The sequence below is a fragment of the Xiphophorus couchianus genome, chromosome 10 (assembly GCF_001444195.1).
Source record: "Xiphophorus couchianus chromosome 10, X_couchianus-1.0, whole genome shotgun sequence".
NCBI classification, from domain to species: domain Eukaryota; kingdom Metazoa; phylum Chordata; class Actinopteri; order Cyprinodontiformes; family Poeciliidae; genus Xiphophorus; species Xiphophorus couchianus.
In genome coordinates this window covers 3744671-3761973 of record NC_040237.1, presented here as the reverse complement: position 1 = coordinate 3761973, position 17303 = coordinate 3744671, and the positions used below count along the sequence as shown (strand labels likewise).

General features: G+C 37.5%; 1 protein-coding gene across 8 annotated transcripts in view; it reads right to left on the bottom strand.

Moving 5' to 3' along the window:
• The window catches only part of pald1a (phosphatase domain containing paladin 1a), a 48322-nt gene that overhangs the window by 16181 nt on the left and 14838 nt on the right, over positions 1–17303 (bottom strand). For all 8 annotated transcript variants that reach the window (XM_028029677.1, XM_028029676.1, XM_028029678.1 and 5 more), the window contains 12 exons: positions 16393–16468; positions 15549–15703; positions 15337–15433; positions 13829–13933; positions 13622–13717; positions 13410–13544; positions 12373–12489; positions 9634–9813; positions 9341–9538; positions 8796–8936; positions 8625–8696; positions 5707–5847 (listed from right to left, as the gene is read on the bottom strand). In XM_028029677.1, the coding sequence (XP_027885478.1) occupies positions 5707–5847; positions 8625–8696; positions 8796–8936; positions 9341–9538; positions 9634–9813; positions 12373–12489; positions 13410–13544; positions 13622–13717; positions 13829–13933; positions 15337–15433; positions 15549–15703; positions 16393–16468 (1513 nt within the window). The remainder of the gene's footprint in view (positions 1–5706; positions 5848–8624; positions 8697–8795; positions 8937–9340; positions 9539–9633; positions 9814–12372; positions 12490–13409; positions 13545–13621; positions 13718–13828; positions 13934–15336; positions 15434–15548; positions 15704–16392; positions 16469–17303) is intronic.

The following is a 17303-nucleotide window of genomic DNA, read 5'->3' as shown; positions in this document are numbered from 1 at the left end:
GCTTGGGCATCTGGTCAGGATGCCTCCTGGACGCCTCCCTGGTGAGGTGTTCCGGGCACGTCCCACCGGGAGGAGGCCCCGGGGAAGACCCAGGACACGCTGGAGGGACTATGTCTCTCGGCTGGCCTGGGAACGCCTCGGGATTCCCCCGGAGGAGCTAGAAGAAGTGGCTGGGGAGAGGGAAGTCTGGGCCTCCCTTCTGAAGCTGCTACCCCCGCGACCCGACCTCGGATAAGCGGAAGAAGATGGATGGATGGATGGATGGATGGATGGATGGATGGATAGCATTAGTTTGACTACGCTGGCTATAAGAGAGCAGTGAGGACATCACTAATGCAATCATCATCTGCTGCACAACTGACCTTGCATATAGAATACAGTTTCTCAGCTTTGACACCATGCAAATGCAATTCCTAGAGCAACTCCTGATGGTCATAAATTTTGCATATCCCTTATGGTTGGCATTAAGTCACTTGATCAGTACAATGTTGCTCTAAAGTTTTACTGATTCAATGTATTCAAAGGTAGCAGACTAGCTGGTGCAGAAAAAGGTGACACTTTCTCAGTGAAATGATTTAGGACTCAATAGGATTTGACAGATAACAGAACCAAAGCTAGCCTGGGTGGCCTGCTCTTTCATGTCTTTGGAAAGAGAGATCTATGGTAATTTTTTAGCTGACATGAATTTGAACCACCATTCTGAGAAATGGTGTTGTAGGATTGTAAAAGAAAACCTAAAAGCAGAAGGCTGGTGAAGAAAGTAAACTAGTCATTGTAAAATGAATTGTGAAAAAAAGAGAAAGTAGACACTGGAACTTAAAGTGCCTTGTGGATGTAAAAGGGGAGCAGAAAATATATAAAGATAATTTGATAAAATTACACAAAATTTGAACTTTTTGACCTGAATGCAAAACACAATGTGTGATGGAAGCTACACTGCACATCACCTCAAGCATACCATCTCAAAATGGCAAGAGCAGCATCATGATGTGGGGGATGATTTCCTTTAACAGAGAAAAGGAAGCTGGTCAGAAAGAAAAGGAAGATGAATGGTGCTAAAAACAAAGCAATCCTAAAAGGAACTTGTTAGGGGGAGCAAACGACTTGAGACTGGACCGGAGGTTTACCTTTCGCCTAAACAAGCAACCAGCACTACGATGGTTTAGCAAAGCATTCATGCCTGTCCCGTCTGTTTGACCAAAGTCCAGACCTAAACCCAAGTGAGTTTACAGACTAATCGGACAGTTTCCATCTAATCTGAAGATTCTGAAACCACGTTTCAATTTTCTTTTACTTTAGAATAAAGCTCTACTTTCTGCAGAAACCATTAGCAGAAAGGCATCTTTAAACATATTGAGTCCTTCAGAGCTGTAAAGTTCAAACATATGGAAAAGCTCAAGTGAAATAAACTCTTTTTAAGACAACGAGGAACCTCACAGTGAGTAACTCAAATAAGCACAACATTACCATAATTGTCTACACAGACTGTGTAACTAGACAAAATTAGCATTTGAATACAACCAGCCTGTTACTGCTTTGGAGACAAAGTTTCTCATTTTAAAATGAGAGAGAGAAAGACAACTTTTTTTGAGAGAGAAGGGGCAAGGTTAATGCAAGAGAGTTTGTGGACAGATCTACCGTACAGTGTCATTTAATGGCACACTCAAACAGCAGAAGAGAGCCTTTAAATTTTAAATATACTTATATACAAGTATAAACGGAACTTGATTAAGGTCAAATATACTGACTCAATGAGGATTCAATGAGCAAATATATAGTTCTAAAAAACAGAACAGAGAAACAGAGAAACTAATGAAAAGAGTACAGCAATAACTTTAAAAACCTGATGCTCTAAACTTGTGCAGCAAGGGATTATCTTGGGATGAATCCACAAAGTGCTTTTTTAGGTGTTGAAAATAACTGCAAGGCAGCTAAAATGTCTTTTCCATTTTGATATTAAATTCATCTTTATTATTTTACTTGTTAATAACTTGGAAAAATTGCATTTCTGCAGGTTACATGTGATAACTGTAGACAGCGAAGTACTTAAAAATTACATGTCTAATGAAATGTCTAATATACTCAGATTTACTGTCTAAAGACAAAAAACTGAAGGAAAAGAAAATTCTACCAACAAATGTATGAAATGAGAAATCCAATAAGGTCATTATGCAAAATAAGGTGAGAGTTTTCTCAGAACGCTCCCAAGGAGACAAATTACTTGTAGATTATTCAAAGTGATTTGGGCTGTTGTTTGCAAAAAAAAAATGACAAGATAATACATACATCCAGAGATGGAAATAAATTATCAAGTTTAGAGAAAAAATACCGTAAGATCTTTCATTTGGAAGTTGTTGTGTGTGGAAAATAACCGAATTATCTTGCTTTTACATATTTGTATTTTGCTTGATTTGAAAATATGTTTGCATCAACACCTTTGTGCCAAAAATATTACAAGTTACATCAAGGAAAGACAAGGAATCAGGGTGGATTCTAAAGCATAAAGGTTGAAAAATGTCTAGGGTCCTAATATATAGTTATAGTGCATCTATTTCATTGTTTTTGCTTTCTAATCCTGATCATCGGTGAACTTGGAGGTCCTAGTTGCTCCTCTGTCTTTCTAGTCTAAATATTTTCATCAACTTTATGCAAGAAAATCTGCACACATCATTCTTCCATATCTTAAAATATTTTTCCATTGCCCCATCCAAACCATGAGCACCTTTCTTTGGACACACAGAAGAGAAGCAAGGCTAGTACCACTCACTCTTTTCTCATTCTGTATGTTTTTCACCACCTGTGTGGAAAAGCATCACATTTTTGACAAAAGGCAACAAAAAAACAAACAAAAGACAAATTTTAGGAGCTGCTGCTACCCAGCAGCAAAGGATTAGTGTTCAGGTTGATGAGACTGGCCAATTCTGAAGCGCAGCTCACATTTGCTTTCAATAGCTTCTTGATGGTCTGGGCAGAAGCCAACGATCTTCAGCGATCACATTCTCGGGTCAGAGAGTGTATGCTGCTCGGAAATAAATCAGTCAAGGCTACAGAGACCGCAGCTTATTGGAATGAAAGGTAACACTGGGCAAAATGATGTCCTGGAAAAGTAGCAGAAATATAACTGTTTGCTGAAATGTGGTATTGCAATAAGAAACACAAGGTGATGGCTGATGATATAACAAGAAGATTGGAGAGGAGTGGCAGACTCGAACAAATAGGAAAGATAGCTGAGCGTTGAGGAAATTATCCTAGTCATTCTTAAATTAAGATTCCATGCCAAACCTATAACCATACCTCAACAAAGCTTTAAAAAGCCTGACAACAATAAAAATAAATAAAAAAACAACTGCATGTGCAGAAACTGTGAACTGTTCCTTTATTGCATTAACTTAACTGTTAGATTTTGTATCTGAGTTGTGGTCTCATGACTGGTTGGCAGCAAGGATTTTAAGGCTCTTAAGCCAATGTCATACTGGGAGAAGATGGTAGTTTTAGATGGGGGAGGGTTTATGGTGGGGATAAGACTTTTTTCCCCTCATTTCTCCCCCCTTTTTGTTCTACTGTTGCCTGCCAGTTCTATCAACATCTGGCACTGTTTATCGCCTAGGCTGATAGTTCAGACTGGAGAAATACAAATACAGATACTGAACTATGAATAGGCGAGGGTCCACTATACATTTAATCACTATTACCTTGGGCACTGAAAATATTTAAATATTTGTACTGTGAAAATTAAAAATAATCTTGAAACTGGAAGGTGTTCCAGACGCTACCGTGCTTGTCTGAAAACACGACAAACATTTTCTCCCAACTGGAGTTTCTGCAGGCAGCCTTAAAAAGGCACATTAACACAAGTTAACGATACATGCATGTCCCACTCAACATATTCAATTTATCAATTGACTTCACATTGTTTTTGTGCTAAAATAACAGTTTAGCATGTTTCAATGCGATTGCAGTAAATCGTACAGACAAAATGTACAGAAAAAAATTGTTCTCCTGCTTCATAAACTTAGTGACTTTCCTGGAACACCATAGAGTTTATTGACAGGTCTTATTAACACAGACAACTGTTTGGGGAAGGGACAACAACCAATGCAGTCGCTCTTCTGCTGTCAATATCATTGTAAAGGATGAAAACACTTTCTGAAAACTAGGGAGAAAACCCACATTTTATAAGTCTGTAAAACTTCAGGGATATGTGGATATATATGGAAAAATATTGTGACAGATCTGTGGTTCCTTCAGGCTGCATGAGAGATAGAGAGGGCAACACTTTCAGCATAGATAGGCTGAACAAAGTACAGCATGGCTTTTCTGTTTTATCTTTTTGCGCTTTCACTTTCTTTCTGTTATGGGATTGGGAAAAATTGGCAGTTTTATGCCATTTTAACAATACTAGCTCTGCTTCCCAAGCTTACCACTAATCTTTTAAACTTCTTTATCAATTAGTTTTTGTTTTAAAGAACAGATACAATCGTCTTTTTGTTGACTGCTCTCTCACAGACATAGCCTATCAATAATTACTGACATTTCATTGTAGGACATCTAGAAAAAAATGTAATGGAATATTTACATCTTGTTGGATTCAAGTCTTGGGTCATCAGTCATGAGATGTTTACTATTTAACCAAAACAGCCTGAGATTTAACGGTTTTAATTTGGAGAATTTTTAATGACATTCAAGTCTAAAACTAATCATTGTATCTACAAAAAAGCCATTTTTAAGCTCTATCAGCTTTTCATTATATAATAAAAACATGTAAGTTAAGAAAAAAATGAAGTAAGTAATTAGTGTCCCAATAATTGTAACGAGAGTTTACAGGGCGCCCTTTTTTCCTGGAGCCTGGTATCTGAAAGTGACAGGCAGAGAAAACGACAGAGTTCATGGGACAATGAGGCCCATTGATACGGTGGAGACAGGACCGGGCGCCTCCCGTGTGCCGAGGGCAGCTGACGGTGCACAGAGGCACCATGATTAGTCTGCATTACAAATGGCTTAAACAGAGCTGTAGACGTGAAGGTACAAAAAAAAAAAAATCTGAGAGAAATCGAAACCTCAACTGCTTTCGCTCTCTTTGTACTCTTATAATTAAAACACAAGATGAAAGCTCCTTGAAAGAGCTTCCAGGAATGTTTTCATGATCAGAATTTTTAAATTATTCTCTCTCTTGGCTGTTCTTGCATGTCTTTGTTGTATTAAAACACATTCAGGGTTTATGGCAAAGGAAGCAGCTGACACTGATATGATGTGGTCTGTAACAATGTTTAAACTATGATCAGCTTGAAAATAAAATACTTCCAACAGATTAACCTCCAAAATCCTCATCTTTTCCTGCACAACTCCCCTTCTACTGTTTTCCATTAATCCAAGGGAATTCCATTTAGCTTCAGAGATGAGATGCGTTGGGTCACTACTATTTTCCACAAAAAGCAGCGGACACATAAATGTGTAGCCCTGAGGCCATCTACAGGTCTTCTTGTGAAACTGCACATAAATCAACTGTTGCTTGTCACTAAGAGCAAAAGGAATCTACATTAAAATACAATGTATGTGTTTTCACATATGACTATCTTCTGAGATAACTCTTTGCAAAAACTCTAATCCTCAGTTTAAACCTTTGTTGAAACCCATGTCTAACTTACAAGTCCATTTCTTTTCTACTTTAGTAACATTTCAAGTAAAAATGGATGTTTTGGGGTGTACCTGTCTGTAAGTGGAGATGATCATCTCTCTCAGATGATAGTGCATGGGGGTCATGGTCTCACTGATAGAATCCAGTGCAAGGTCTACCTCTTTCTTCCTCTTGTGGCCGTCGGGCAGAAGACGAACCACTCGCATAACAACCTGCAGATTGGCAGAAACAATACACGTGAACTTTATGCAGAACCTTCTAAAGGGATTTATATTGTTGACTATATAATGTGTTTGTATATTTATGTTTTAACGTTGAACTGTGTAAAGCACTTTGAACTGCCATGTTGCTGAAATGTGTTATACAAATAAACTTCATGATTGATATTCATGAATTGATATTTATGAACTTTAATCATAAACCTTTTCAACATTTTTCCACAACTCCTCCACAAACTTTAATATATTTTCTTTGGCCCAATAAAAAGTAGTGCAAAGCTGTGAAGAGGAATGTGTGTGTGTGTTTCTTTTTTACTCTTTACAGAAAACACACATATTGGATACAAACCCATTTATTTTGATGTACGTTTTGATTCATCTGATGTTGCATAAATATTTCAAAAGCATGCTTACAAAACAGGAGACATTTCTCTTGGGTTGGGTTTGAAACTTAGGTAAATTGTAAAGAACACAGCTCGTCTGTCCTGACCCAATTAGCGCACTGGTGCAAATGTGTGTCGTGTTCATTTATAGTGTTGATCCTGCAGAGAAAGGGAGTGTGTCCAGCAACACATGCACATGACGTTAAACCATGAAAACAGTGTCACAGAAAGCGGTCACTAAATAATTTTTTTTATTCTCCCTTGGTGGCAGAAATTGAAAAGTCAAAAAGGGGAGAGAAGAAGAGCAACGTTGCAGGCAGAAAATTTCCTTCTTAGTGTCTTTGACTCAAAAATCATCTCAAAATTTATCCCAGTTTGATTAAACTTCACTGTACATTTAAAAATCTTTGTCTTAAAATTTATGTTTTCTTGGCTGTTATATCTCCCGCTGTCAGTCCTGAACCTGGATTTGCAGCTATTCAGAATATTTATCTAAATGATAACTGATATGGTAAAGTAGGTAAATAAGGTAATTTTATTTATACAGCACATTTAAGCAACAGGGCAATTCAAAGTGATATGGGAGATTTCAGTAGTATTGGAGACTACAGGTTTATTCAATTACTCTGGGTAAGCAAGGACAATGAATACATGATTAATTGTTTAAGAACTTTTAATTTTCAGTCACTTTACCCAAACTAAAGACTATTAGTGAAAATAAGCCAACAGAGCATAAGAAAACGGACCAAATTTAAGCATGCCATTTGCTAACTATGCAGGACAATTGAAATTATCCATTGACTTTATTATTTTCAACTGTGCTGCTGATGCTCTGTAATCTCCAGGCACTATAATCTGTGTTGGAGGTGGGTATCCACTGCAGTTAGACACTATCAAACAGACTCTAGATCTGAATATTGACATTGTAATTACAATATGTTAGTGAAATACTGGGCAGAATTATTTTTAACGTGGGTATTTATTATAGTTTGAAAGGTTTTAAAAAGCAGCTACATTTCTTTTTGTCAGTGGTAAACAATAACCACATCAATGTATCTTCATTTACAGTTGGCACATTTCCTCATGTATATATCACCTACAAATTCCATAATACTCACAAACAGTCCAGCTTGAGGTTATCTGAACCTTAAAGTTTAGGATTCTAACAATTCTGGATGATACCCTATGCTTTTAAATGGCTAAATTTGTCCACCATGTTTACCAAATTATCAATAAAAAAATCTTTGTAGAGTACTGCTGAATGTGAAGCAAGCAGCAGCAAGTTAAAGTTAAAAGAAATTGCCTGCTGAGGTTAAAAGGCTCTAGCATGAAGCGCATTTTATATGCAACAAAACATCCATGACAGAAATCCAGAAGGCAAAACTAGGTGAAAGTAAAGGTTATTTAAAACTGCTTCTTTTCTTCCACTTAATAATGTGTCAGACTTAGCAGCCATCACAGCATTTTTTTAGAAGTTAATTCAAAGGGGATTACGACATCCTATTTTTGTAGGAGGTTGAATTGGAGGCTGACAAGGTTTCCGTGGTGACCGTTCTGTGCCTCTGAGAAAATCCAATGGACACACTGCTGTGATTGACATGTGGTATTGTGTAGCTGCAGAGTGTGGCCTCCTGTGCAGAGGACCCAACCAGCAGGTTCCAACCATTGACTCATTGTCACGATGCTGAACCAAGAGGGGAAAAAAACAACAAAAATATATAACACTGCCTCTAATTAACAGACCAGATGAGCTTCTAACAAGACTTCATCGCTGTTTTCAATTTGAAGCACAACAAAACACCACCTTCAGGGAACGACTTCCACTGCCCTTCATGCCTACACCTGACAGAGTTTACTAACCAAGATACAAAAGCTCAGAGTGGTGATGGTAGTGAAATAGAAAAGTGACAAATATTTTGTTTAACTGGAAAATATAACAATTAATAATATCGCAGTTTCATGAATTCCCAAAAATATGCCTCATTAATAATAACCCACTACATATGTTGTTTGCAAAAGTCATTAGTAGTAAAATTAGTTAAACCTGGATTTTTTCAAGATTCTATAAATACATGTAAACTAATGGGTGAAATTTTGTTACTGCAAAAATGTTTTTAATTACATAAATACAATTATAAGAATAATTTTAAAGTATTTTAACAATCTTTACCAGGAATGATAATAAATGTGGCCAGCACTGTAAAAATGTTAGAAAATATGTAACAAACTTTTACAACAGATGATTATAATCAATTCATCCAAGATCTGAATCTTACCATGGATAAAGAGCATTAAGACTTTTAACAAATGGTTAAATGTGCAAACTTGTCTTAAGTGCACTTGTTCGTTTTCTGTAGAAATAAATATATTTATATTGAGCATACACACCTCAAACTCTCCCTTTGTGTACTTGGCATCAGGAACACTGACAATTTCATCATCTGTGCACTCTGGGAAACCCTGCAAAGCCAGGTCAAGTTTCAGTAAAAAAAAAAAAAAGTCCTGAATAATACGGTTTTTAAAGCCCAAAAAGAGAACTTTTATAATTCTGCTGCTTACCTTAAAATGCCAGAGAGTGAGCACAGCAACAACCATGGCGGTTGTAGTCCTGCTTTTGCCGTTGGCGCAATTAAAGACAAAAGCTGAGTGGGAATCTTCAGCTAACGCATTCCTCATGGCCTCATGAAGCTTATCAAAATCCTGGGAATAAAAATGTCTAAAATTACTACAAGATATCTTGGCTTCACATAAACCTTTTAACTGTCACCTCTATAGATGATGTCAGACCATGGTTTTATTAGGACACTGATGTCTTCATGACAGTTAAGAGGCTGAGAAATAACATGATGAAATTTGCTTAATATGAAGTTAGTCACTCAAATGTAGCTACATTTCTAACCACCAGAGGGAGCCTTAAACTTATTTTTTATCCTATCCAGACTAGATGCCCTGAATCTGATTTCCTTCACCCAAATCTACTTATTTTTAAATAAGATGTCTGTGCCATACTTAGTACTCCATTTGCCTTTTTCTCTGCATTGTTAAAAAAAATAAATAAATAAAAAAATACACCCAATGGTAGGTCAGTGATGGTGGATGCTTACTTCTTCCCGTGGTGAGCTGCAGTCCGGCAGAGGGATTCGTTTGTACACGAGGCCTGGGTGGGAGCTTTTGTGCTGGTTGAAAAGCTCCTGAATGGTCAGGCAGGTTTTAAACATCGTCATCTTTTTTTCCTGCTCCAGAATCACCTCCAGCCACTTCTGAGCTCGCAGAATCTCTTCCTTCAGTGAGGTTTCCAATTTCTGCAGGACGAGTGGGGACAGGCACTCATTGTAATTTGAAAAACTTAAGTAAATTCTTTCATATGCATTTATTTTCTGTTTCTTTCCTCTTTTACCTGTAGCAACTGCGGATCACTCGTTGGGACGGGGATGTGCTGGTCCAGACACGAGGGTTCCCTGGGAATGAAGATTTGTCCATTTCCTTCGAGCACCAATTCCTCCTGAACATTGATCCACAAAATGTGGTTGTGCTTCCTCTTCTCATCCATCAGGTGGGCGAGAACTGCTCCGATGGCCTGCAGAAAGAACGGTCAGGATTTAGGCAAACAGACGGAAGTCCAGCTTGAGATTCCTATGGAGGGAGTCCAAATTATCATGAAATAATCCCAAGTCTTTTCTGTGAATCTGTCTGCACTGTTGATTATTACAGAGTACAGCAATGCACATTAATAATAACTGCTGTTTATTTTTGAATGAATGAAAAGAACATAAGAGGTAGCATGTTTTGGAAATAATGATTCCAAAAAAATCCAAAAAAGATCATCTGTGGTTTTTATTCTTTATAGATGTCTTTTATATGGAGGCACTCTGAAGGTAGACATGCTCTTACTGGAAGCATTAATGTCATAAATTGGACTTTTGGTGATGCATCTGATTCTTTGTTAGAGAGGGGATCTCTCTCCAACAAACAACTTCATTGAACCTTACCTAAATGTTTATGTGACCATCAAAAAACTTTCTGGCATACTTTTGGATATTTCTTATTTCTTATCAGAAGCAGGACATCTCATTTGGACTGGCATGGACTTGACTTTAAGCATAGTATAAAAACATTTTAACAGGTTTGAAGTCTGGGCCATTGCAGAATCTTAATGCCAGATAGATTTATCTATTCTAAAGTCGTTATTGATGGGTATTTAGGATCACTGTCTTGTTAGAATACAAAGTTATTTCCATGTTTCAACCATCAGTCTTGTCACAGTTTCTTCTAGTTTAGTTCAACTCATCTTGATCAATTTTGCTTAAAAGTAACAATATGGGGATACCATTTACACAGTTTTGTGTTCCAAATGGAAAATGATTCCCAAACACACTCAAACTAATTTTGTAATGAAGAGGGAAGGTTACCAATAAGCTTAAAAGCTGCATGAACCACACCAATTTAAAAAGAGCTCAGCAATTTGGGGCAAAACAAGTGGTCTAACATTTATAAAGAATTATACAAAAACCCTTAACATGTGAAAGCATGTGGTTTCTCTCTGCAACAAGCTAAAGGACATCTATCCAAACATGCATATGTAGCGTAAATTCTGGACTACAGAGCACACCTGATTAAAAGCCCTCTAATGCTCTAATGCTCTAATTTTAGAAAGAAAACCAATTTTGTACTTCTACAAGCCGCACTGGATTATAAGCTGCAGGTGTCCCCTGTTGCAATGTAAGATATTTACATAAAAAGATATTACACGTGAGGATTTTTGAACTTTTAATTTAATCCGCATGGCAACATAAACAAATACATATTGCAAATGCTTTTTTTCTATCAGTGCCTGTAACACGGCTACCTTTAAATATAAGTACTTATCAGTAACACACGTTGCTTATGTTCACCGGAAACCAACGCTTTCCAGGGCACGGGCCCCTCTCTCAGGGCGAACCCACCAATGCACCTGACCCACATGAGCACAACCAAATCCCCAATGCTTTACGTGCGTCGTTGTTGCATAAAAACAGCACAAACCTAGACCACACAAATACTGTCCATGTGTGCATGGTTAAAAAAAAACAGCGGATCTAACATTTTTTGTCTTTTTCTTTTTAACACATTATACTAAATAACAAAGAGAGGAAAGCAAAGCCTGCCCCTGTGGTCCATGGGAAGTGGAGGATGAAGATTCCCAGGTTCAGGTGATGTGTCTGAGATTTCCACTCGACACCCCCACTGTGGGAGGGTTGAAACTCCGTTTATTTGTTTTTAGCTTCACTCCATAGTCACATTTAGCTTACAGAAAAAGCACCAAGCTGCCAAAGCTGACCGTCCAAACATTTTGGTTTGGACGGTCATGTGGCATCCCCACATACTCACATAGATGTGGGCTACATACAAGATGTTTTGACACAAAATATCTTTTTTTTTTATCCACAATGTTGTTAATAGCAAAGACGGTCAGATAATAAAAAATCCAGTAACTATTTTTTTTTGTAACTTAAAGAAATATCTCAAGGTACGCACAGTGCATACAGTTGTACAGCCGCAGGCGCTACTGGATTTACAATACCAGTCGTTGAATTGTGAAAGTGCTCTTGATTTATTGCACAATTTCATTGGATCTCTGCAAACTACTCATCAATTGATTGGTCTTCCGTTACGAGGCGAAATGTTTTTGTCGGCATGAAAACAAACACATTAGCCGCATCTTAGTATAGGCCGCAGTGTTCAAAGTGTGGGAAAAAAGTAGCAGCTTATAGTCCGGAATTTACGGTATATATTTCAGTATGCATGTATAATTTTCAGTTTGTTTGAATTATGGCAAAATCAGTGCTGAATTTTTTCAATTAAATTTATTTGTTTGTTGTAATACTATTACCTCTGAAAACCAAAAAAAAAAAACGGATCAAATGCATCATTGAAAATTTTTAATTAATCCACATTTCAAGCTGTTGATAAGAGTATATGAACTGATCATGTCTAATCATTTTCCTTGCATCCTCTCAAAATGTAAGCAGCAGCAGATCATTGATTAGACAGAAACAGAATCTTTCACTCATCTCAAGATGCTTGACTTTCATCTCACAGACAGATGATTAAAACCACTGGTTCTAATTTGACGACAGAATCAGCAGCTGCACTTCACCTCTGACGTCGGCTGAGCCACTCCATAAACAGGCATCTTGGGCACTCGTCTGAAGTTGGCCACCTTCATCTCTTTGATTGTGCTGAGCACGTCGAGGGCCAAGTACTCATCAGCAACCTGCTCAGACACAAGCAGTCACGCATTAATCACAGCACCAACAAACGCAGAATGCGCGTGAAGATACAAATGAGAGCTTAGGAGGCGGTGGGTGGCGTGGGGCACACCAGTACCTCATCTGAATTGAAATTTACCTCACCGTAAGAAAATGATTGATTTAAAAAAAAAAAGGCAAAAGATTATTCAGATTTGAATACATTTAGACGTGTTTAGGAGCTTAACAATTTCATCATGAGGATAGATGCTGCAGCAGTGCTCTTATTTTATGTAGCTAAAATAATTGTCAGGATTCCTAAACATTTTCCCATGTTAACATCCCAAACCTCTCCAGAATCCCATTTTCAAGGTGAGTGGAGTACCAAAAACACAGGAAAAGAAGCAAGAAAGGATAAAACAAGGATGGGAGTACAGAAATTAGAACAAGGATGAATGGAAACAAGGAACTGTGAAGTAAGGAAGGACATAAGGGAAAAAGAAAGACAAAAAGGAAGGACAGCATTGGGACAAAGAAAAGACTAAAAGATTGTTCAGAAGAATAACTTGGTAAACAATCTTTAATTTATTCTTCTGTTCTAATATAATTTCACACTCATGGAGAACAATGTAAATATATTGACTCATTAAAAAATAAAAAACTACAAAAACAAAAATAGGATACTTGATTCTAAAGACAAGAATGATTTGATCCAACACAACATGTATAGTTTACAACCACTGTTTAAACTAATTTAATTTTTTTGTTTTTTAAATTAAAAAAGCAAATTGAATCATTTTTAGCTTAATGTATCAATTTATTGCAATGTAAGTATGTTCTTCAACACAAAATGTAGAATCTAAAGCCAAAATCCCAAGAACTTCAACAACACGAGAAAATGCAAGTAAAATTTGGTGCATGTTTTGCCGGCTGCTCGGTTCCTCACCAGGACGCGGGCTCCTTTGGTGAGCAGCTCGGCAGGAGCAGACAGCTCTGACATGTCCATGCAGGCCAGCAACCTGTACAACCAGGCATGGCAGCACATCCACTGACTGAAGTTGGACACAAAGGCAAGGGGATACTGGAAAACACAGCAGAGTCACAGCTGATTTATCGCAAAACTGCGAATCGTGTTAATAAAGTTGAGACAAACATTACCTGTTCATGAAGGTAAGCATTAAATACGATCAAGTAGAAGTAGCGCTCCAAGCTCTGCTTTGTTCTGTTGAGAAAGTACTCTTTGGTAGTGCTTCCCTAAAAGATAAAAATTAAAGTTTTATTTTCTGTTTAATTGAGTCATATCTGGTACAAGGTGCTGGACTTTGAAGAGAAACTTAAAATCAGCAAAAAAAAGTCATGACTTACTTGAGTCTGGTAATCTTCTCCAATCCCTTCCAATTTACTTGCATTCTCATATATTGCTTCTTTTATGTTGTGCATCTCTGAGCACAAGGTAATAGCGTGGTCCACCTGAAAAGTAAACAAAAGTACTCATTATGGCCTCTTTAAGGCAATTTCAATTAAAGATGTCACAAAAATATGTTTAAAAAACATTTATAAAACCAAAATGTAATACTGGAAGATTTATTTCTAACTGAAAATTCTTTAAATGTCCTACAAGGCTTCCTAGGTGAGTTGGCAGTATGAACAAATTAATCAGATTTGGTCTCCCAGGCCACATCAAAGCAGCTCTGGGATACTTGTTAACAATTTTCCAAAGAAGAAGCACAAATTTCTTCTGATCTCTGGGTAATAACTAAAATTCTTAAACAGCAGCATTGAAATAAAACAATGTTCATCATTCAGAGGAATCTCTCTGCACCTCTCATGTTAACATCCGGGGCCACCGAGAAGGCAATCACATCTGAATATTGCACCAATGCTCTGGATTTCATCAGCCCTGGCAGTAGTTTTAAACATTTATGCACTAAACGTTTAATTCAAATCTGCTGATCTGGGTCCTCCACAAAAATTATGTCTCTACAACAACTTGGGTTTCTAAGACAAATCAAAAGTGTGCTCAACTTGGTGTTAATAAATAAGGCGTGATGTTATGTAACATGCACAGATCTCGGAAAATCTGCTCACTGATCAGCTAACGCCTGACACGGAGCAAAGCATTCGCATTTATTTGCACATTGTGTGGGTAACCGAGATCTAATCACAGCTGGTCACTCCAGAACCAGTCAGATATACATGCTAAAAACACATCTCCTCTACACATTTGTTTCTTTAAAAATGCATGGAGAAAAACAAGTAAATGAAGTCCACTGATATTATTATGGAAAACCAACTGTTAATGTCGCACAGAGCGAGATTTACCCCAAAAGGCAAGTCCATCTCTGTGAGTAATCACAGTTTTGTGCTAGAAAGTTGTTTTTTTTTCCATTGATATTTTTATACATATTTTTGCAACTCCACACATTATTACATCTCAAATGATTGGACACTGCTGGAGAAAAACTAACCCAATCATAAAACCCCACTGGTGGCAGCATTATGCTGTGGGAAAGTTGGTGAGAACTATAAAGACTATAAAACTGAAAAAGACGTGAAAAGGGCGCAGACGTTTACCGTCAACCAGGACCAAAACATTAAACATACAGCCTGCTAAAATGGTATGACTTACTGTAGGTCAAAGCAATATTATTTGTTACAATGGCCCAGACTAAAATCAAATTGATAATCAGTTGCAAGCCTCAATAATTTATATTACAGATATTATCCATCAAATTTTGCAAAAGAAAAAAAAACATAAGGACAACAAAAAAAAATCAGTCTTTAGATGTGCAAAGCAGTACACATCTCAGATATGCAGATCTTTCAGATGCTGCATATTCTGCATGCTTTTTCCAATTTGTGTACATTATTACCTCTTCCATAAGCTGCTGTCCATTAGGCAATTTTTTGATCAGACTCTGGATAACTTGGAATAGTGGTCTTGGCTTTGAAGTACCTCGCTCCACAACTCTGCAACAAAAAGCAAATATTTAACAATTTATTCTATAAATACTTCAATAAAAATCTCTTTTGGCACTGTACTATTAAACAACTTGTAGGCGTGGGTGAGTGTTTAAACTCTTACTGTGGTGGCAGTTGTGAGTCCCCTTTGAGTCTTTTCATGACTAACGTGCCCAGAATCATGGCTAGGTTGGTGCGACCGACGCCCACCTGGCAGCTGAAGACCAGGGTAGGCGGCAGTCTGGACGCGTTGCGGCCCAGACACAGGCTGGGACTCTCCTGCAAAGCAGAACACAGAGAAGAGAGATGCAGTGACAGCAATCGGTCTATAATAATAAAAGTGGGACTGCGCAGAATAAAACCAAAACGATAGTGATGGAAAAGTAACATTCTGCATAAAAATCATGTAGTTTTCCCAGTTTTAAGAAGTCAAACACTTCTTAAAAGGATTTAGCAATCTGAAACTACTTCTACATGAGTCATTATGTTAACATCTTGGAAATAATAAGTGAGTGAGATTTGCAAAAAGGCTGACTAAGAAGAAAGAGCACTGCATTAAAAATCTGTTTAAAAAAAGAAGTACAAGCCACTTTCCAACCACATGGAACTCAATCAGCAGCTGCACGTCACTCCAAAAAAGGGTAAAATGAGAAGAAGAGAACATCCTGAAGGGCAGGACAGAAAGCAGGCCACACAGATGACTGAAGAGCGGACATAAAGTGACTGCAGACTCTCTTTCTTGAAATTTTAATCATATTTATAACGTAATTGATTGCACATGCAAGACAGATTTAAACGGAGATTAAATAAAAGCCAGCGTGACCTTTTCACCACCTTTGTGACAGAGTGCAGACTCTTTGCAGTATTCTAGTCATTAATAACTCCAACGGGAACGAGATTTAGCAAGAAGAGCACAACCAAAAAAGGGTAGACTTAATTGTCAGACTGAGATTTTTACATATGCTTACCCTGAGTATGTTAACAAATGCATCAAAATCTTCTTCCAATGGCGCTCCCTCCATTGGTAGTGGTAATCTGAAGTACCTGCAGTGCAACAGACAGTTACCCAGAGGGAAACCTGCAGCCTTTGTTGTGTCAATAACATTATCATGTAGCATGTAAGCAAACATTCAAAGGCAGATGAACTTCCTCAAGTTTTCACTTAACTTATGAGGGTGAAAAGCAGGTAGGCAGTAAACAAGGAGTTATGGAAGACATAGGATCAGAATCACTGGATAAATAGAACTTCAGTGCTTTACAAAAGTATTCACACCCCTTAACTTTAGCCACATTTTGTCAATTTAAATTCTAATGAGATTTTATATGATAGAACAATACCAAGTTATGTACATTAGAAAAAGGATACAAGATTCAACATAAATCCTTCTTTTAACATTTTAATTTACAAAAAATAGATATATTTATTTATTTAGGACAACCATTTAGGAACCATTAATCACGCATTCCATAAACTGTATTTATTAAAAGTGGCAAAAATATTTTACTATTAGATTTCGAAAGGGAGTTTGTTGTTTTTGAATGGATGGATTTATCAGTAGATCTCTATTTTTTTCACAATGGAAAAAATTGTCACCATAAAAAAAAAGCTCAAGAAGTTCTGTTTTCAGTTAGTAACAAACAATTTGGGGGTAAACAACCAACATGTGCAAGATGAGGGTGCTTTGCTCAGGTAAGACCAAAAGTGAACTTTTTGTCCTACTTTCAAAACAGTGATGTGGTGGAAACCTTATACAGCATACCACTGCTGTAGGTATGCTCTTCTTTAGCAGGAAGATAAAAGCTGGTCAGAGGTGACGGGGTGGGCGGGGGAGGGGGAGGGAGATGCACTCAAAGGCAAAATCGCCTTGCACTCAATTTG